The sequence below is a fragment of the Daphnia pulicaria genome, chromosome 8 (assembly GCF_021234035.1).
Source record: "Daphnia pulicaria isolate SC F1-1A chromosome 8, SC_F0-13Bv2, whole genome shotgun sequence".
Taxonomy (NCBI): Eukaryota; Metazoa; Arthropoda; class Branchiopoda; order Diplostraca; family Daphniidae; genus Daphnia; species Daphnia pulicaria.
The window spans coordinates 15,215,694-15,235,185 of record NC_060920.1 but is presented as its reverse complement, the minus strand read 5'-3'; the positions used below and the strand labels follow the sequence as shown (position 1 = coordinate 15,235,185).

Here is a 19,492-nt window from a genome sequence, read left to right as displayed (position 1 = left end):
TCTCGCCGAAAGAATTAAAACACTTCATTGAAAACAACATGAATTTGGGACTACTGACACAAATATTACAACCCTTTTAGCTCTGAGACGATTCAACTCTCTCGTGAATCATCAGCAGTCGCGTCATGATGGTAGGGTTAGAGGTCGGGGTGGATGAGGGTATTATCACCCTCGTCTTCGCTGCATCCGCCCAGTCACCGAAAAATGAAAGAAAAGATAGACGCAAAGCCCCAAAAATCTACACGACACACTCATCTCACGAGCGTTTTGTTTTCTCTTCTCGGTCACGAACAGCTCGGCTATCATTTCAATGTTTGGGTTTAAATGACCAGCAGATAGTAAATACTGAGCGAGGAAGACGGGGTACACATAGTTGGACCGTGACGATGTGTTGTTCCCATCTGAAAAGCCCACTTTCACTGCACACACGAGTGTTGTCTATGCCAATTTGAGAGAGGATCACTACCAAAATCTACCCGAAAATCTCTAGACACATACTCCATTCCGAGCGGATGTAGAGCCCAACGAAGGAAATAATACACGACGATTGTTCTCGACTCCCTATCCGACAAACAGGGCAATTAATTGCTTGTCTAAAAACAGACCAGCTGGGTCAAAGAGATTGGCGTCATCGGCAGAATTCGCAGAACCGTAAAAAAACCGCGTAACAATTGAATGTATTACGTTTACACGATGGCAAGTCACTGTGTTCCACATGAGGCTTTAAAAAAAAAAACTTTTTTTCTTTATTTTTAAAGTTTACCAGATTTCAAATCAGCGCGTTTATGACATTGGAAAGAAAAAAATAATTTCCGACGAAAAAAAAAAATGAAAAAAGATACACTGACGTGGTATTTCAGCAAGCGCGGCGGTGATATTCAGCCGATGCGTTGCCATAATCCTGAGCACTGAACAGCGTCGAAGCGTTGCGTCCCATGTATCTGTCGTGATCACAGCTGCCGATGTAAATCAACGTCTTTAAATAAAATGTTTCTTTCGTTTTCAGACTTACTTTAAAAAATCTTGGAGGTGAACGTGGAGCAGTTGGATCGACTTTTCATCAAGTGGGGTATACGCCAGCATACTTCCTAGCCGGGCTGTACGATAATGTTTATTTTAATATGTTATATGGTGGTTTGAAATCAATTTAAACTTACTGAACATGCGTAAAAGATGGGGGGCTCCATAAATTTGGCTCATCATTTTGTCAGGGTGATTCTTCAAAATCTATAGCCATATAAAGAATCAACGTATGAACGTATAGTATATCACTGTGAATTTCACTTCATGACTTACATCAGCATATTGTAATCTCTCAAATTTATACAGCAGCGAAGAACCGAGCGTTACATTGAAATATTCTTTCAAGCCGGCCATGACCTCCTGAATGGCACTCTCTCTAAAAAATGGGGGAATTAAAGGAAAGAAATAAATAAAAAAAAGTTTCTCCACTTGGTTTAGCAAATACACACATTGTACGTATGTATGCTATTGGTATTTGTTTTGCTAGCAGTAACAGCGGAATTGCGACATACTTGCTTGGGGTGGTCGTCCGGTTGCTGCTTTTGTGCTTGATGTAATCTTCTAGAATGGTGTCAACGGGCACTTTGGATGGTAAGTTCGCCAACTGTTGTGTAATTGGATGAAATGAGTTTTTGGTGACTCAGTGAAATATTGCTGGAAAGATAATATCTATAACGTTTCAAATCTCGTACTTTTTTCTGGCGGTTAATATAGTCCCAGTCATCAACAAGCCAGGGTTTCAACTCATCTGGAATCTTTATTTTCACTTCAACCTTAGATAAAAACTGTTCTTCCTATAAGTAAATGGTTTTTTAATGTTACATTGTTGAAAAGATTTAGAAAGTGTATATGGAATCTCACTGATTCAACAGTAGAGTCAGGTCTAGTCTTCTTTCTTGAGCTTTCAGAAGATGATGCTGTACCAGCAGTGGTGGTAGAAGGTGTTGTTGTCGTAGAGGCTGTGGCAGGTCTTTTGGTGGGTTTTTCTGTTAGAAAAGAAGCAATTTTTATGTTATTTTTCGTAACACTGATCTTGACTGATTTCAAGGAAAGACAAATAGTCTGACAATGGCATCATGTGTACCACTTTTGACAAGGTACCTTGAAGTGATGGTGTAGAAGATCTACTATCTGTTTCTTTGCCTGATGTATTAGCATCTGACAGGTTGCCTCCACCTTTAGATGATTCTGATCTTCGGCCTGGAGGTTTGCCAACAGGGGTAGAAACACCTTTGATTTGTTTCTTTCCTTTCCTTTCAATTGAAAAACCAAATAAGATGATCAATCAGCCTTAGTCATTGATGAAAGTCAATAGTTACGATGTAGCTTCATGAGCTTTGAGGAGTTCTTTCTGTTTTTGAAGAGCTTGGTCATTGTACTTCAGCACACGGTTTTCAGGCACCCACTCATCCCAACTGTATAAACAGCAGAGGAAAATGTTATGGAAGTTTCATCAATATAAATTTCACTTGGATTTTACTTTTTATTCCAGCCAGCATAATGTATCAAGTATTTGTTCTGTTGATCCTTGAATTCTGCTTTGAGGCTTTTGGCTTCATATAAAAGCGGACCGTGAAAACAAAGAACTCGTTCCCCTATTTTTTTGTTTAACCGTTTAAATTTAATTATCCAAAGATATATTTGACTAATAAAACAAACCTTCTTTAAATTTGAATTCTGTTGCTGGCTTCTGTTGAGCTTTGGGACCCATTTTTGTTCAAAGCAGACGCTACAACTTGCTAGTTGCTACGTCACGTGACCTAGCGTTGGTGCACGTTTCATTAAAAGAACGTCAGGACGCCCAAAATGCATTTTCAAAAAAGAAAAAAATCGAAGCACATTTTTTTAAGAGTAAATAGCAGCTGACAAATATTTTATAGCCACAATTAATTTTATTCAAATTCAGACGTAGAGATCCATGTTTACTATTTTTTCCCAAGCTTTTCTATAGATTTCTACTCATGATGGGATTAATCTCACATGATTACATAAGTAGGTGAAGTCGCGACGCCACAATTATTTTCTTTTTGTGACATCAAAACATACCCAGAATTTCCCCAATAAGTCGACCACGAATTTTTTACCAACCAGTATGGCTCGCCTTTTAGAATTCCATACCCTACAGCTAAAACAGCATGGTCCAAGCTGTCTTCTCCACTGCCTACAGTTTAAAAAAGTAATTCAAGGATGAGTGTGATGGTGCCACAGATTTCAAAGAAAGAAAGTATTCTTTCAGAAAAAGTAATTGCGTGATATTATTACGAGATTTTAAAAATTATTACCGCATTCAGGATTGTAGTAAACTCCGTTGGCGTAAAAAGAAAATGCACGATGCGCAGCATCTATTTTAATAGTTTCGATTAAGAAAATTATTACCACCTGACTTCACTACAACTTCGCGTTTTATTACCGATAGCAACGGAGATTGGGCCATACTTAAAGATGGCAACACGCAACGCATCGACGTCTCCTGATGTTACATTAACATAGCCTTTAATGGAGGCTACGAGAGTCGCATTGTCTACATGGCAATAGCCATCAGCCCCCAAGTAAGGTCCATAACTCTCCTCAGAAGGAATACCTCCGTGCTTCATCATCCACTGGTATACTCGGAAATCTTCACCACCTTTAATTGACGAACAATTATGCGAAGAAATGGTAAAATTTAAAACAAAGAACAACTTTAGAAGAAAAAGTGAAAATATATTCAAATGAAATAACATACCGTCGCAACCGTTATTGCCGAAACCCCAACTGCAATCAACAAGAGCCTAAAACAAACATATTCCCATCATTAATTTCATTGAAACAAAATATTTGATGTTAATTTACCTGTTGTGAGAGTGGAGTCAGTTTACCCGTTTTGAGGAAGAGGGCTCCTTCAAGAGTTCCTACAGTTCCAAAACTCCAACACGAACCACACACACTTTGGTCTATAATAATTGTAATGATATTATTTAAACCAAAATCGAATTTAAACGAAAAGAAAAATTACCTTTAACAGGAGTGACAGCTCCATAAAGCCGCCAATCCATTTGCTCTGGAAGATTTTCAACATCACTCTTAGTGTAGTGGAATGTCGAGCCACCATTGAACCCATTGGAGCGCAGCTTTCCACGCATGTAGCGAATTTCATCTGAAGTCCGGTCAGTCATGTGATTTGGTGCTAGCTTAAAAGTTAATCCAGCGCGATTTTTTGAATGGATGAATCTACCAAAACGTAAAATGTAAGGTGGTTCGGAAAAGAAACTTGCATAAGACAATAGAATAATACCTCATATTCTGTCTGAAAATATCTTTGCGATTTTCGTGTTCAGTTGTATTTTTGTAACCCTTCTTATGATGACGGACGAACGAGTCAAATGTATCGTCCACATGCTGAGTGTGATCATGAGCGAATTCACGCATGGGGTTAAATGTGTAAATATGGTCGACACCGGGACCGGGGAATCCATGGCATTCGCCGACATCTGAAATAATAATTTAATTTACAGATGACAAAGACATAATTTTTTTTTATGATGACAAATTTTTTACCGGAGTCGATCATGAATGCATCTTCATTAGGTTTTTCTGCTGTGAAGCTAGAATAATCCAGATAATAATGGTCATAATGAGAACCCAAAAGGGAGTTGAATCCTTTCATTTCATATCGAACGGGTACAGCAATTTGTTGACGAGTTCCAGCGAACTAAAATTGAAATATTTCATTGCAGATGGTCTGGTTATCAATATACTGTAGTTCTGAAAAAATATTTACTTGATGCTGTAGCCACATTGTGTAGCGATTAGTTTTATCGCCGACAGAATTAATATACTCCCACTTTTCACAACTCACACCATTCATAATTTCAGTGCCAATCAACTAAGCAAAACAACAAATTTAACATATTACTTTTATCTTTTTTACTGTTTGTTTACTGCTGTACCTTAAAGCTTGAGATATCAGGCAAAACTCCTTGGACTGTTACTGGTTCATCAGCACTACCAGATGTTTGGAAACAATTAAGCTGATTTTTAACTGTCTCAGTGGTCATAGGGGCAATTTTCTTGGCTGTGCCATGTGGTCCTTCATTTGCTAGCTGGTAGGTTTTCTCCATTCCTGTTGGTGAAAAGCATGCAAGTGACATAAATAATAAATAAGTAAATAAAAAAGTAAAAAAAAAAAAAAATCACACCTCCATAAAAATCAATTCGGCTTTTTCCACTATCAAAATCCACCCAGGCATAAAAGTTTTCGTCTATTTCAGCATATGGAAGGTGGAGAACTCCTTCACTTATCTAATGGTGTGAAAAATTGGAACAATGGTCTATAAGCATAATGTTTTAAATACTACTAAGTTACATAAGCTGAACTCCAGGAAGGAGGAGATGGAGAGTCTTTTGGAAAAGGTGGTTGGTTGAAAAGTTGAGGAAGTTTCCACTTTTTTATCCATGAATTTCTCTCATGATGTGATGCAACCTCATTATCTTCTGTGCCTCCAATTGCCAACCCTATAAGATGAAAAGCACAACATGTAACAATTATTAATCGAATTGCATCGTTACACGCGTATTGAGCTAAACAAAGAATGTTCGAAATTCTACCTATTAGGGCAAGAAACAAGAAAAGACAGCAGGATCTTCCCAGCCACGACATTTTTAGTCAGAAAAAGCAACTAGCAACTGAAATCACTGAAATATGCTGGAGTAAGCAATAAAGCAAAGTCTAAATTACGCCTCCTCTGAAGCGTAGCACATCTGAACTTATGAAATCTGAAGCCTTTGGAGTTTGGAAATAATAACAAATTAGAATGTACAGAATTCGGTGTTGCCAAATCATTCATTCTTATTCTGAATATTTATACTGAAGCAGACGATGTCACGAACAGCCGGTGCTGGAGTGCAGCTTGTACACTTCGTTTGTCGTGTCATTATTGTTCATTAATTTGATAAACACAGAACTTTCAACCTTTTTTTTTATATCATTAAGATTTCGCCATGTTTGCCAGAAGTAGCAGTCGTATATTCAATGTTATTAACATCTCGTGCATACAGAGTAGAAGTGCGCGAGCATGGGTGAGGAAACCACTCGGATCACCTATGGCCAAATCGAAAATGTTCCGAATTGCTCCAAAAAAATTCATACCCGCCGATGAGAAAGCCGAAGTTAAACGCCTTTATGACAATTACTTTCACCAAATGAAGTCTTTAAGGCAATTATTCAAACTTAGATTTTTAACATGGATTTTAAACCTCATTTTTACTTTGTTATAGGCACTATTTTTTTGAACAGTCTCTTGAACAAGCAGAAAGTGGAGAAGTGGCACAAATGAAACACAGATTGGAAGAAGAAGAGCATATTAGATTGATGGAAGAAAACCGTCTGGAAAATGAAAAAACAGCTAAGTTGAGAGAAGAGAAATTAAAGATCCAGGCAGAGAAAACAAGAGAAAATATTCTAGCTTCTTTGATTAACAAAGAGGAAGAAACTAGACTATATGAAATTCAAATTGAAGCTTTCCTTGAGAAACAAAAGGTATGGTTTTCTGATATTTATTTCTTAATTATATCTATCTAACTATATTTTCTTTTAGACTACCCCATTTATCCAAGCTGAAAATATTGAAAAGGCTATAGAAGAAGCACTTGCCAACCCTGTAGACTTTAATTTTGCCATTGATCTCGATGGATACGTATATAGAGGGAGAGAAACTGCGATTGAAAAAATACCAGAGGAAGAGCGAGAGAGACTGCGTAGCAATTGAATGTATTGAAAAGTGATTACATACAATATTTAGCATTGTACCTTAATCATCTTCCATGCTTTCTTCATCTTCACTGGTCATATCTGGTTCATCAGCTTCGAGTTGGCATCGACTACAATTACAGTGAAACAAATAGTTCTCTTTCAAAATTTTTCTTCTTGAATGTCGACTTCTCGACTGAGCGCATTCATCAAGATAACTGATAAATATTTCTTCGCCTTCTTCCAAGTCTTTTGATGCTACTAAAGCTACAGTATGATTAGAAAACGGAAAAGTCGAAATACAGTTTGGTTCACAACTGTGGTTACACGCGCTCTGAATCGCAAATAAAGCCGATCCCTCATTGTTGAGAAAATCACCAGATTCCGTTTCCATTTCTTGATAAATGGTGTCAATCAATGCATCGGTTGTAGGATCAATGTCATTTTCAGAGACTTTTCGAACCCAAACGCTGTTGAAAAATTTAAAAAATTAGTACAAACAAATCAGTAATTTATTTAATAAAATTTACCTGAATGCGCTAGTTCCTATGCCTTGTCCATTCCGTCCGATCAGAGCAATTAAGGAGCGGAAGCCTTGGGGAGTCAGAAACTTAGGGAAAAGTTGAAATTTGTGTCATTATGGATTAGCAGAAAATTCAAATTAAATAATACCTCATGGGTTTCCGGCATTCCAAGAGCCTTAGTGCATAAATCTCGAAGGAATTCTAATTGACTTTCGAACTCTTGCCCCAACAGCTTGTGGGCAATAGTTTCTTCTTCATTGACAGTGTGATGGCACAGTGACATCAGTTGACTTTTAAGCTCTTCTCTGTCTGTTCTCTGAATGAAATTAGCAAGGATTCTCACTAATAACATGATTGTGGAGGTTTCAGGAGGATAATGCATTTTCCTATTTTAAAACAAGTTCAAAGATTTATTTTAGAAAAAGATTTTACAAAATTTACAAATCACTTACTTCCATGCTTCATTTAATTTTTCCAATGGATGGTTAGGATTTCCTCCAAACATGTTGCAACAGATTGTTTTGTGGTATTGGTTCCAAGCTTGATCTTTGCAATCAACACTGCAATAGGTTACCTGCCAATCAAGAAATGATAATAACTAAAGAAAATATTATGTATAGATTTGTTTTTTTTTTATTTTACTTACAGCACACTGAGAACATATAACATGTGAGGACTTATCAGTGCCATCACACTCTGGATGTGGAAGTATCAAATCAGCCTTGGCTGTAAGGCGTCGTGCATTTTCTTCAGCTGTTTCAAGAGGCCTGCAAGAAAATCATGGTATTTATAAAGCATGTTTTTTATTATTAAAAAAAGGATACCTCATGCAAAAATCACATGAAGAATAGCCATATGCATAATTCCATGAAAATTGACAGGAGAAAAGAGGCTGCTCTTCGATTATCGTTTCCCCATTTTTGAAACTACGAGTTGTAAACAATCCACGACCCTGAAAAATTTGGTTAATAACTAAATTTTTGTGGCTAAATATATGAGCTCACCTGTGTTTCCAAACTGGGACAAATTTTAACGCCATGGTTAATAAACGTCTCTTTGGAACATGCCATTCCGTTTGTACAGTGGCAGGATTTAACCACGTTTTAAAATAGTGTTTGACTTTTTGTGAGACTGTGTCCACGTGTTGATGAGGTTGATTACATTCAGGCCAGCCAATCAGTCATGTTTCATGTTTGGTTGATAGATCAGGAGGCTATATAGCTCTGGTTGATAGATAATAATCATAATATTTCTTATAGTCACAGACGCCATCTATCGTGCATTTTATTGAAAACAGGCCTTGTAGTATTATAAAACTTATTACTTTCTTACAAAATTATCAAATAGCATATTGTTAAATATATTTGATATTAAAAAATGTTTTTATTGTTATTACTTACGATATTCTTCTAATCAAAATAATCTCAAGGAAAACTCAAAAATAATTATGTTAGCGGTGTTACTATTTGACAACATTGTATCTAAAGTCTCACACTGACTCCTCCTTCTTTGTCATTATTTTAAACATTTTTTGAATTTTCCAACCTCAGTCTGATTTTTACTTTTAACATCGAATTGATTTTAACATGGCTACAGGAAGTGCACAAGAAACACAGAATTTTGTTACGCTTAAGGGTTCCGTGGAGCTAATTGTGGATTTTTTCAGTTAGTTTTTTTTGTTTTTTAATGAAAACTTGTTAACTTCAGCTGACATTTTCTTGCTTACAGATTACAGCTTGAATAGTATTCTTTATCAACGAGGTGTCTACCCCGAAGAATCTTTTATTCCTACCCAACATTATGGTCTCACAATGTACATGTCAAAAAATCCTGAAATAAAAAAGTATACTGATGAAATTTTACCTCATCTAAAGCGTAAGTCAGAACAATCTTCAATTTACCTAACATCACTGTAGATAATTATAAACTCTGTAGAATGGCTTACCGAGGGCAAAATCAAAAAGCTTGTTCTCGGTCTCTGTGATGTTAATTCAAAAGAACCATTGGAATGTTGGGAATTCCGAATTATACCTGAAGAAACCCCAACAGGAGAGATTAAACAGCAGGGAACCAAGCCACTGAAGGATATTCAACAAGAAATTCGAAATGTTCTTAGACAAATTACAGCTTGTGTTACATTCTTACCACTTTTAGATTGTGTCTGTATGTATAACTTTACCACTTTTTATCATCAAGTCAATGATTGACTTTACTAGCTTAATTTCTATTTGTTCATGTTCTAGGCTCATTTGATCTTCAAATTCACACTACAAAAGATGCTGGAGGTGAGGGATGGGGTGATGTTCAGCCTATTACAATTCAAAATGCACAGGAAGTTCAGCTGAGATCTTTTTCAACTTCCATTCAAAATGTGCACACATTTGTCAGTTACAAAAGTGTTTAAATTGGTTTATCATTAAGGGCTTGACTAGAGGGATAAACTCCTTAAAAAATCTGTGAAATTTTTCAATACATATTCTCATTTAATTTCTCAAAAGTTGTAAGAAACCTTATTTATTAAATAACAATTTTTCTAAATAAGTTCTTGTGGGTTTCAAGGCAATGTATTTGATGATGCTACATAAATAGAGGAGAGGCTACTTTTGAAATGGATAATAATCAAATCCAGGAGAATTTTGCTTGAACTGTTTCCTAACAGTTTTTCTGCTTTCTTCTACAAGTTGCTGGACATCTTTGCGGTATGCTGGAGATTTCAATTCTTCTTCCAATGTGCATTCCTGTTTGACTGGTTCTTCACATTTTACAACATGTGTTCGGATAAGATCAATATCTCTCTTGAATTCATCGTTTAGATGTTCAACAGCAGAACTGGGGGCATCAAATTTCATCAAAAAATATGTGCCTTCTCTGTGCCATTGAGTGTGAGCTCTAATCTTGAATGGAAGAGGTTTAGTTCCAATGGAAATAAATTGACGAAGTACTCCACCTTGCTGTACTATCGTTTCAGCAGAACGTTTCAGAGAGGACACTAATTCTGGTTTCGAAAGTACTCGCAACATTAAAGATAATTCATACGAAGGCATGATGAATGCGTTATGATGAATGATGTTGCGTTGCAGTTTTATTATTTTATTTGTATTTAACTGATAGAATAAAAAACGGAACAAATAGGATAAAATCACGATTTGTCGTTCAGAGCTCAGACAGTCAGACTTCAGAATCAGATTTTGTCTGCTTCGAAGTCGACACACAAAGCAATGCGCGATGCCATGTTGATAAAATAATGATAAATTTTAATCCGATTGATTGATTTAAAGATAAAATTACATTATTACATTGAAAAGGTAAAAAAAAAAATTTTTTTTCTGTCTTTGGACTACAATTAAAACAATAAATGCATGTATATATATTTAAAAAATACACCAATGCCAATAGTCCAATAGTCCAATACACTTTGAAATTCGTCTGCTACAGCTGCGATAAACCGGTAGACGTGACTTCATTTGAAATCCAGTCTTTCACATCTTGAAAATTGGAAAAAATCATTAGTTCTTTTAGGTTTTAATTAAAAGCAAACAATGATAATCGTAGCAAAATTCATTCAGAATCAGAATTTGGTAAGTTGAGATTTTTCAAACAATTCTTGCCTGTACCGTCATTTAAATAAACATTTTATTTTCTTTAGTTATGTAATCAAGTTCGTCCTTACCTAAAGAACGCGATCCAGCGAAATTATGTGGCCGCAGTTAAGCCTAGTCGGATTCAATTGAAATGCTCTGCATTCTCTAAATGTCTTAAGAGTTTTCAACCACTTACCAGATTTGTAACAACTGCTGCTGAGGTACCAACAATACAACAATCAAAATGGATTGGACGATGGCTTGGAACATGTGCTGGCATGTGCTTTGGAGCAGTGGTGATTGGTATGGTTTATCAACTTTTTAAATCAATAGATTTAATGATTTACTGAAAGTTATCATCTCTCTTATGACTAAAAAGGGGGACTCACAAGATTGACAGAATCTGGCTTGTCGGTAATGAAATAGTAACTTACTTGTTATTTCTAAGTTATTTTATAGCCCATTTCTAGATGGTTGAATGGTCTGCGTTTGGTGAAAGACCTCCGATGTCGCGAGAAGATTGGGAAAAAGAGTTTGAAAAATATAAACAGTTCCCTGAATACAAACAGTATTTTTTTTTAATTATGTAGTGTTAAAACAGTTAAGACTTTTAGTCAATTTTCCTAAACAGGTTAAAGAAAGGAATCAGCCTAGAAGAATTCAAATTCATCTGGCACATGGAGTATGGGCACAGAATGTGGGGTAGATTAATTGGAGCCATGTTTGTCATACCTGCAGCAATTTTCTGGAAAAAGGGCTACTTTAATTCAGCATTGAAAAAGAGAGTATTGATTTATGGATCTTTGATTGGATGTCAGGTATACAAGTTAAAGCTGGCTTTTCTAAATTTTCTATTTTTTTAAAGCTAATATTTTAAACAATTAGGGTTTGCTTGGATGGTATATGGTAAAATCGGGTTTGGAAGATCGATTCCATGGAGAAGCCGACGTCCCAAGAGTTTCACAGTACAGATTAGCTTCACATCTCGGATCTGCCTTCGTACTTTATTCCCTTTTTCTCTGGACATCTCTACATCACCTGGTGCCCGCCAAAGTAATGGAGGTCTCTAAAGGGGCTATCAAATTTAAAAGATTAGTTCATTTTTCCAAAGGAATCGTTTTTCTGACCGCAATCTCGGGTATAACTAGTTCATTGAAGTATGTGTTAATGATTGTTTTCTAATTTCATTGATTATTCTCGGATTTTAAAGGAGCATTTGTAGCAGGATTGGATGCTGGTCTGGTTTACAACTCATATCCCTTGATGGCTGGACGATTCTTACCTCAAGATTGGCTAGCCTTGACACCTAAAATCAGGAATTTCACTGAAAATCCTTCTACTGTTCAGTTTGACCATCGTACTCTGGTAATAGGGAAAATTAAATTTTTCAGTAGAAATCAAATAACATTTATTTTCAAAACTTCACAGGGGCATTTTACCGTCCTCTTATTATCGTCTGTATGGCTTTTGTCACGTCGCATCGTACTTCCACCTCGAGCGCGATATGCTGCCAATGCACTGGCTGCTATGGCGTGGATGCAGGTACACATAACAAATATTGTTGCATGTGTTTGTCAGCAATAACAAAAAAGGTCGTTTTCCGCAGGCTTCTCTTGGAATCGCAACTCTTCTCCTTTATGTTCCCACACCGTTGGCGTCTTCACATCAAGCTGGTTCCTTGGTGTTGCTCTCAACTGCCTTGTGGCTCTCTCATGAACTCAAAAATATGAAGTACATCCCAAAGTAAAACCATTCGTGTGTATACTGTGGTTCGATTTTCCTTTCACTGCTCTGAGAATGAAATCGCATTTTTCACGTAGTTGTGATGTTATTTAAATAAAATCATTAAGTCAATCTGGAGATGTTGCTAAGCTGTTACTCAAATACCACAATACTCTTATCTATTTCTAGCGAAGATTATAATAGCAAAAAAGTTAAATAAAAAAATGGCCGATGTGTTGATTCAAATTTCAAAGTCTCATTGCTAGCGCTATGTTTTAATGCTTAAGATTACGCACAGTTAGAGCTATCACAGCTAATTAAACCAATTGAAAACAAACCAGTTAGCCCGGAACTCTTATGGGAAGAATAAATGATATTCCGTCGATAGAATAAATGTACATCCAAGTTGTCAATTGAATCGCTGGACCAATTATCTGTTTCAATGTCATAAAAAAATTAATAAATAATGTATTAAACAAGTTAAAGTAATATACTGTAATTTAACACTTCACAGACTTACATAGTATTCTTAATTCTTGATGATTTCATGAGCACCACTAGATCATTTTGCAACTGCCTAGGGATTTCTAGCTGATGAACATGATTGTAATCTTTTATCGTCTTTCTAATGGCATGCATAGCAGAATATTTTAGAGAATATAGAGGGCTTGTAATGTTGACAGTAACTCGTTTGGGTTTTATGTCTTGAGGATTAATTTTCCCACTTTGCAAGTCTGGAAGATATTGCTAAAGCATGGGTAAATGTGATAATTTGAACAGGATTTTGAAAGCTATCTGTTTTTTGACCACCTTACCTCATACCATGCATTTGGTTGAAATACATCTTTTGAATTTGCATTTAACCTTTCATGTGTCAATGCATCTTGAAATAGCCAAGGATGAGCCACATATGTGTTTACGTCAAAAAATTCTTCTGGTTCTAAAGTTTTATATTTCACTCTTGCACCTTCATAATTCATCCATATTACTTCAACTTTTCTTTGAGTATGCTAATAATTATTAATTAATAATATATTAAAAAGAATTCATGAAATGTACTTAAAAATAAGATGTGACCAACATTGCAAAATCGAACGAAGCTTAATCCACGGCTGGGTTGCGACCTCATCTCACGAACGCCATCCCTAAAGTTTTCTTCATTTATCATTTTCACATCAGTAAGAAACTGTTATTATTGCTAGTGCAAAATTTGCATGTAGTAGCTACGTGAGACTGTTTATTTATATACGACTCTACGTCTCTTCTTCGTGTCGTCTCAGTTCCTTGATTTGGAATTTGTATATGTGTCAAATTTGCACGTGATGCATTTTCTTGTCGGAAGATGCCGTATGAAAAATCGTCTGCACCAGTTTTTGACACGTAAAATAAAAGTTCCCGATGTGATTTGACAAGTGCAGAAAACGTACAACAATATCAATGGAAGAAAGCTTTGAGAAAACAAATAACGTTAATAAAAAATTACCGTTGGAGGAATTAGACCGAGATGAATTACTGAAACGCTGTAAGAGCTACTTGGCTTTAGCGCAAAGGGCAAAACAAGCTAGAGATGGTAAGTGCTATAATGATGGCATCGGCAATTTAAAAATATTATCGGATATAATTTAATCTTCTATTTCTTTTGGTTTGTTTTTACTTTATTGGTTTATCTGTTTTACCTTTATTTCTCTTTCATCGATAGAAGTGCAACAGAGAGAAACTAGCCTCCTTGACAAAATTTCAACTCTTGAAAGTCAAGTTATCCAGTTGGGAATACAGGAAAAAACCTGCAGCAATAATGAAGAGGAACATCTGGAATCAATTCAAGACCTTTCACTAACTTCAAATGTCTCTGATTTAGTATCGCAATTAAAACTGAAAGATGAAGAAACAAATTTGCTGCTATCTAAAAGTGAAGCAATGCAGGCACAGCTTAAAACTCTTGAAGAAAATTATGAACAACAAAAGGATGGCTTTGTAGAAGAATTAAATAAAATGAATGATGTTTTGAAACAGAGGGGTGAAGCCATCACTAGGCTTGAAGAAAAATGCCAAACAAATGAAAAAGAATTCAAGGTATCCAAATTAAATCTATTTGTTGATCTTAAGACATTTATTCATTTCTTTTTCATCCACAAATATTTTTTGACTAGGCGAAAACTGAAACATTCCTTCAATTAGTAGCAGAGAGGGAGCGCAAAATTGAACAGTTGGAGAGTGAATCCAGTCGGTTCGAAACGCAGAGTGAAGTAATGAGTACGTCAACCGTAAGCAAAGTGGAAGAAATTCATCGGATGAAAGATGTTGAAGATTCCCTAGAAGATAGATACAACAAGTTGAAAATGTTGGCTGTAAAAATGAAGAGAAAGATTGCAGAACAGAACACACAATTACAAGAGAAAGATAATCAGCTGACTTTGTTAAAGGCGGAGGATAAGAAAACACATATTCGAAATAATTCGTTAAATTTGCAGGTAAATAACAGAACGTTTTATTCTCTTATCGTTATTTGAATCAATATTTGTTTCAATCTAGGCAGCTCAGAAGGACATTGATCGATTGAATGATGAATTGGATGCGAAAAAATCGGAACTATCCGTAATGAAGAAAGATTGTGAACATTCAATCCAAGAACTAGCAAATAGTAGGCAAAGGGCAGAGGAATTTAAAAACGAAGCTTCTCTCCTGAAAACAACAGCAGCGAACCTTGAAATTTCAAAAAAAGTGTTGGAAAAATCCTTTCAAGAACTCAAAGTCATGTATGATGACAGTCGGAAGGAGAACGAATCCGAAAAAATCCTTAGAGTTGAATTGAGTAAGGAATGCGATCGGTTTAGAAACGAAATCCGCCAGCTGAATTCCGCTATTGACGAACTGAATAAGAAGAATCAAGCTGTAAAGCAAGAATGTAAGAAGCAGAGTCTTTTGGAAATGGAACTTACAGATTACGAGAAATCTGTTTCTGAGTTGAACGGACAAATGGAAACGCTTCAGAAGGAGCTCGCTTTGAAACAAAACATTGTCGATCAACACAAGGAAGAAAAATCTGGACTTCAAGCCCAAGTCTCTCTTTTGGAACATCAAGTTGGCACGGAACAGCAACGAGCGACAGATTTAAAAGTGAGATTTCCTTTTATTAGTCATCAAATAATTGCTTTAACTAAGTTTCTCTCTTATGCATTTTTCCCACACAGATGAATTTGGATGCAGTTCAGTTAGAGTTAGATTCCATTCAAAACGAATTACAACAACAACGAACCGAAATTCGCCACGTCACTGCGAAGGCAGAATCAAAAGAGAACGAAGTTGATAATCTAAAATTACAGTTGTCCACCGTCAATGCCGAACTTCACAAGATTCAAACCGGATCATCACTACACATTGAAACTCTCCGTAAACAGGTTGCGGCGCTTGAAGAAGCCACAGGAGCCGAGAAAATGGCCAAAGACAGTTTGCAATCCGAATTGTCTGAGCTCCGTGCCGAGTATGAAAATTACAAAATACGCGCCACGAGCGTCTTGAAGAAACAAAAGACGGAAGCGCAACCTTCGGCCACATCCTCGAAAGAAACGGCAGATGATTTCAATACGGATCAAGTTGAACGAGAAATGCTGCAACGAGTAGTCGAAGCTCTTAAGGGGAAAATAGCAGAACTCGAGTAAGCCGTTAGTTTATTGATCGGTTGGTTAGCAAAAAGAAATATTGGTTTTAATTGTTTGTTTTCTCAGGTCGCAGCTGGCGCATTCACAAAGTGAAGTGTCCAATTTCAGAGCGGAAAGGGAACGAACTGCGGCAACTCAATCATCAATCGTTGAAGCTATGCAGAACCGCTTGGAGCGTGCTGAATCTGAAATGGAGGTTATCAAGCGAGAACACCAAGCGCAGATTTCTCGATTGCAAGGGGATAATCAATTACTAGCTTCCTTACATCGAGTATGTTCTACATTCTCACATAAAGCTGCATAAAACATCCATTGAATTTAAAATCTATATTGATTGATTGCTCAGGAACAAATCGATGGGATTAAGTTACGTCATGCTCAAGAAATTTTTGAGCTGCAAAATAATTTAGATGAAGTTGGACTGGAATCCGCAAGATTGCAGAAAATGATATCTAGCTATCAGGCACAGCGGACTGTCAGTCCACTTACAAAAGGTTTGCAATGAAATTCAATATTAATGTAGACTCTGCACTAATTATCCCATTCGATATTTTCTGTTCATCAGCGGGTGATCTGCGACGTGATGAAGCTTTCATGATAGAACGGGAACGTGGCGAAGGGTCTGAAGATGGAAGTGTGACCCGCCGATCGACGCAACGTGAGGACAGTGACAACGACTCACGAAAACCCATTCCTTTGGAGCTCTTGCTGAATTCTCAATTGGCATCTGAAGAAACTGTTGTTTTCCAAACCGAATGCCCGGAAACCATCTCCTTTGAACAGTACAGCGAATCGTTGGCGCTGGTGGAGAAACGATGCAATCATTTGTCTGCTCTGTTGGCGGAATCGGAAGCTAACGAAGCTCGCCTCTCTCAACTTGCCGACGCCCTAAAAGAGGAAATAAGGCGTTCCGAGCGATCTGAAGAGCGACAAAAGCACATCGAGAATCTGGAGTACTTGAAGAACGTTGTCCTCAAAGTAAGAAATCCAATTTCACAGCAACTGTGTTCCATGTTTTAACTAAATTGATTCTTTTCTTTTATGCTTACCAGTTTGTTACCTTACCTCGAGGAGAAGAGCGTAGCCGGCTGGTCCCAGTGCTTACCACTTTGCTTCGATTGAGCCCAGTAGAAGTTCAGGAGGTCCACCAAACATTTAATCGTACGACAGACGGAATTGTCCGACCCATTGGCTGGGGTGGCGTTTTCAACTATTTCGCACCCAATCAATAGTCACGTGTGATCTTTTCCGAATTTGGGTCCTTGATGTTCGTCATACAACACTCTAGACCCCCCACCCCCTGTCCATTTGTAATCGGTTCGGTCCAACTTCTCCATCCATCTCTGCATTGTTGGTAGTATTGGCAGTATTATTTGGTACGAGCGTACGTCGAGTCGCTTTGGTTGAGGAAAACCACGAGAATCGTTAGCAGCCAAATAAGGAAAGCAAACTATGCGTGTGATTTTAGCCGTTGTATAGTGTGAAATCAATATTTATGTACCTATTAAGGAGAACGTTGGCTACTTTCTGGACTTGTGGAGAGGTGTGTGTTCATTATATAAATAATCCCCATTATGTTTCCTTCTTTCGAATCGGTGATCACTATTACATCTTTTCGAATGATACAGCGAATTTTCATTTTCTCTTGAGCAAAACGACGCTGATAATTGCCTATGGCCTTTCAAAGTTTCTTGACACTCCAAGCTGTGGCGCCCTTCGCAGTATCATTGTGCCATGAAAACGGAGTTGGAAACAAACCATGCACTTTTGAGTCTATTGTCAAGTAAAACGGCTCTCAAAGCAGACATTGTGCACGGGGTTTCCGTTAAGTTGAGCATGTGCATGAGCAAAAGTTCAGCAGGGTAATAACAAACCCCCGCCGAAAAAGGCGTCCGACTTTTATAGTCAGCTGCATGCTGCGAGCAAGTATAATCACCGAGAGGATGAAACGGGTTACGGTAGTAGGTTCGGGATTTATGTCCCGTCATGTGGAAAAAGAGATCCTCCTTGCCGCAAACTTTTTTTAAAAGATCTCTCTGCTGGTCTCCTCATTTTCTACCATATTGATGGTCATAAGAAGTGGGAGAGGGGTTGCGATATTCCGGTTGAAAAACGAGGGCCGAGTTGCGGATATATACGTTTAGGCCTGAAGCCAAAGAGACAATGGGACCGTTTTGTCAGCGTTGAGAGTCCGAATAGCCGGGGCGGAAAGTCCGCCCCGGTAACTCCAACCTCTTCGCCAGGAGCTCTGCTGTGAAAGTATACGGGGCAGCGACCCAGCAAGCAATCTGCAACGAAACACCCGAGCTGGTAAATGATCGATGATGATTGAATTACATGTCACGCAAATATGTAGAAGAATTTCTATATTATCACGGTCTCTCTTATATCAAGTCGGTTGCCTGGAAATCTACGCGTTCTCTTTTTACATGGAGAGAGAGAGAGAGCCTGTCTTACGTAATCATGTACGAGTTAGAGAAATCAAGTTACTACCACTCTCTCGTGTTCTTTATTGCTCCTTTTTATTATGCGCACAGTACATCGCATGAATTGGTGTGCCAGAACGCGAATCCGTAACGAAGTAGAGAAAAGGAGGGACCGAGACAAGAAGGTGGAGCGAGGAAATAGATATGATGATGGACTACAAGGTCCCTGTCGGTTATGTCCTCCAGTGTTGTTACTATGCGCGGCCGTGGAATTCGGTTAGAATCTGCCAGGCAATAAACGTGCCGTAAGACTGCGAGCCTTTTATTTTAGGTTGATTCTACATGGACTGGGTGTCCTAGTAGTATATAGCGCTAGCTGGCTGCTTTTCCTCGTCACTATATCCTAGTATACTACTGCAGCAATCCGCTGGGGCGTGCACCGACTCTCCACACTCCAGTACAGCCGAAATAATGGTCGACGGGTTCGCATATGGAAGAGAGAAGTTTCTGGCCTCTGGCTGCTAGGAGACCGACGATCAATACACTTGGAACTTTTGTGCTGTAAGACACTGGTGAGACGTCCATATAGAGATATGCAGCCAAGGTACACAAATACAGCCTTGACTAGATATAGTCGTCGGCAGGCTAAATATACCGAGACGAAAAACGTGTTTGCACATATTTATAGCATCGCTATATAGGCCTATATATAGAGAGATAATAACATGTACATGCTGCTGTAATATCCTTTTTTTGAAATTGTATTTTTGCATCCGTTCAAAGAACAGCCAACATTCACGAGACAGGTGAGCGAAAAACGTGTTCCAAC

General features: G+C 37.6%; 8 protein-coding genes and 1 long non-coding RNA gene across 10 annotated transcripts; 3 read left to right on the top strand and 6 right to left on the bottom strand.

Moving 5' to 3' along the window:
- Window positions 1-659: 659 nt before the first annotated feature.
- On the bottom strand, window positions 660-2,833 carry LOC124312140 (mortality factor 4-like protein 1). Its single transcript, XM_046776629.1, has 11 exons — window positions 2,683-2,833; window positions 2,504-2,618; window positions 2,343-2,438; window positions 2,125-2,276; window positions 1,885-2,009; window positions 1,716-1,817; window positions 1,536-1,627; window positions 1,297-1,399; window positions 1,158-1,227; window positions 1,013-1,097; window positions 660-941 (listed from the first exon to the last, which is right to left on the bottom strand). Exons 1-11 carry the CDS (start codon window positions 2,732-2,734, stop codon window positions 857-859), a joined length of 1,077 nt encoding a protein of 358 aa, XP_046632585.1. The 5' UTR covers window positions 2,735-2,833; the 3' UTR covers window positions 660-856.
- Window positions 2,834-2,877: 44 nt separating this feature from the next.
- LOC124312097 (digestive cysteine proteinase 2-like) lies at window positions 2,878-5,796 on the bottom strand. The gene is made up of 13 exons (XM_046776566.1): window positions 5,611-5,796; window positions 5,369-5,517; window positions 5,202-5,304; window positions 4,953-5,125; window positions 4,784-4,888; window positions 4,561-4,714; window positions 4,298-4,493; window positions 4,019-4,233; window positions 3,856-3,956; window positions 3,749-3,794; window positions 3,434-3,649; window positions 3,306-3,365; window positions 2,878-3,184 (listed from the first exon to the last, which is right to left on the bottom strand). The coding sequence occupies exons 1-13, from the start codon at window positions 5,660-5,662 to the stop codon at window positions 3,000-3,002; spliced, it is 1,755 nt and encodes a 584-aa protein (XP_046632522.1). The 5' UTR covers window positions 5,663-5,796; the 3' UTR covers window positions 2,878-2,999.
- A 76-nt stretch (window positions 5,797-5,872) lies between these two features.
- Window positions 5,873-6,810, top strand: LOC124312176 (probable 28S ribosomal protein S26, mitochondrial). Its single transcript, XM_046776682.1, has 3 exons — window positions 5,873-6,218; window positions 6,280-6,541; window positions 6,600-6,810. Exons 1-3 carry the CDS (start codon window positions 6,004-6,006, stop codon window positions 6,768-6,770), a joined length of 648 nt encoding a protein of 215 aa, XP_046632638.1. The 5' UTR covers window positions 5,873-6,003; the 3' UTR covers window positions 6,771-6,810.
- On the bottom strand, window positions 6,757-8,469 carry LOC124312133 (histone-lysine N-trimethyltransferase SMYD5-like). The gene is made up of 7 exons (XM_046776619.1): window positions 8,280-8,469; window positions 8,100-8,227; window positions 7,922-8,042; window positions 7,728-7,849; window positions 7,424-7,661; window positions 7,282-7,361; window positions 6,757-7,221 (listed from the first exon to the last, which is right to left on the bottom strand). Exons 1-7 carry the CDS (start codon window positions 8,343-8,345, stop codon window positions 6,813-6,815), a joined length of 1,164 nt encoding a protein of 387 aa, XP_046632575.1. The 5' UTR covers window positions 8,346-8,469; the 3' UTR covers window positions 6,757-6,812.
- Window positions 8,470-8,760: 291 nt separating this feature from the next.
- Window positions 8,761-12,710, top strand: LOC124312197 (cytochrome c oxidase assembly protein COX15 homolog). The gene is made up of 12 exons (XM_046776706.1): window positions 8,761-8,940; window positions 9,004-9,150; window positions 9,211-9,438; window positions 9,519-9,658; window positions 10,922-11,159; window positions 11,236-11,270; window positions 11,327-11,424; window positions 11,488-11,674; window positions 11,742-11,994; window positions 12,067-12,221; window positions 12,285-12,398; window positions 12,463-12,710. The coding sequence occupies exons 1-12, from the start codon at window positions 8,862-8,864 to the stop codon at window positions 12,601-12,603; spliced, it is 1,815 nt and encodes a 604-aa protein (XP_046632662.1). The 5' UTR covers window positions 8,761-8,861; the 3' UTR covers window positions 12,604-12,710.
- LOC124312185 (probable 28S ribosomal protein S6, mitochondrial) lies at window positions 9,824-10,511 on the bottom strand. Its single transcript, XM_046776692.1, has one exon. It carries the CDS (start codon window positions 10,317-10,319, stop codon window positions 9,873-9,875), a length of 447 nt encoding a protein of 148 aa, XP_046632648.1. The 5' UTR covers window positions 10,320-10,511; the 3' UTR covers window positions 9,824-9,872.
- Window positions 10,739-11,448, bottom strand: LOC124312220. Its single transcript, XR_006910406.1, has 3 exons — window positions 11,291-11,448; window positions 10,946-11,173; window positions 10,739-10,883 (listed from the first exon to the last, which is right to left on the bottom strand). It is a non-coding gene; the product is annotated as an uncharacterized LOC124312220 (long non-coding RNA).
- Window positions 12,066-13,867, bottom strand: LOC124312181 (von Hippel-Lindau disease tumor suppressor-like). 2 transcript variants are annotated; one of them, XM_046776689.1, is made up of 5 exons: window positions 13,660-13,867; window positions 13,394-13,588; window positions 13,099-13,325; window positions 12,283-13,012; window positions 12,066-12,218 (listed from the first exon to the last, which is right to left on the bottom strand). In XM_046776689.1, the coding sequence occupies exons 1-4, from the start codon at window positions 13,744-13,746 to the stop codon at window positions 13,009-13,011; spliced, it is 513 nt and encodes a 170-aa protein (XP_046632645.1). In that variant the 5' UTR covers window positions 13,747-13,867; the 3' UTR covers window positions 12,066-12,218; window positions 12,283-13,008. The 2 variants fall into 2 exon arrangements, with proteins under 2 accessions (XP_046632645.1, XP_046632644.1); XM_046776688.1 differs by having other exon boundaries at window positions 12,296-13,012.
- Window positions 13,868-13,953: 86 nt separating this feature from the next.
- Window positions 13,954-17,862, top strand: LOC124312063 (GRIP and coiled-coil domain-containing protein 2-like). Its single transcript, XM_046776500.1, has 9 exons — window positions 13,954-14,148; window positions 14,278-14,651; window positions 14,729-15,049; window positions 15,111-15,695; window positions 15,770-16,233; window positions 16,304-16,508; window positions 16,584-16,731; window positions 16,803-17,215; window positions 17,290-17,862. The coding sequence occupies exons 1-9, from the start codon at window positions 14,016-14,018 to the stop codon at window positions 17,467-17,469; spliced, it is 2,823 nt and encodes a 940-aa protein (XP_046632456.1). The 5' UTR covers window positions 13,954-14,015; the 3' UTR covers window positions 17,470-17,862.
- Window positions 17,863-19,492: the final 1,630 nt, after the last annotated feature.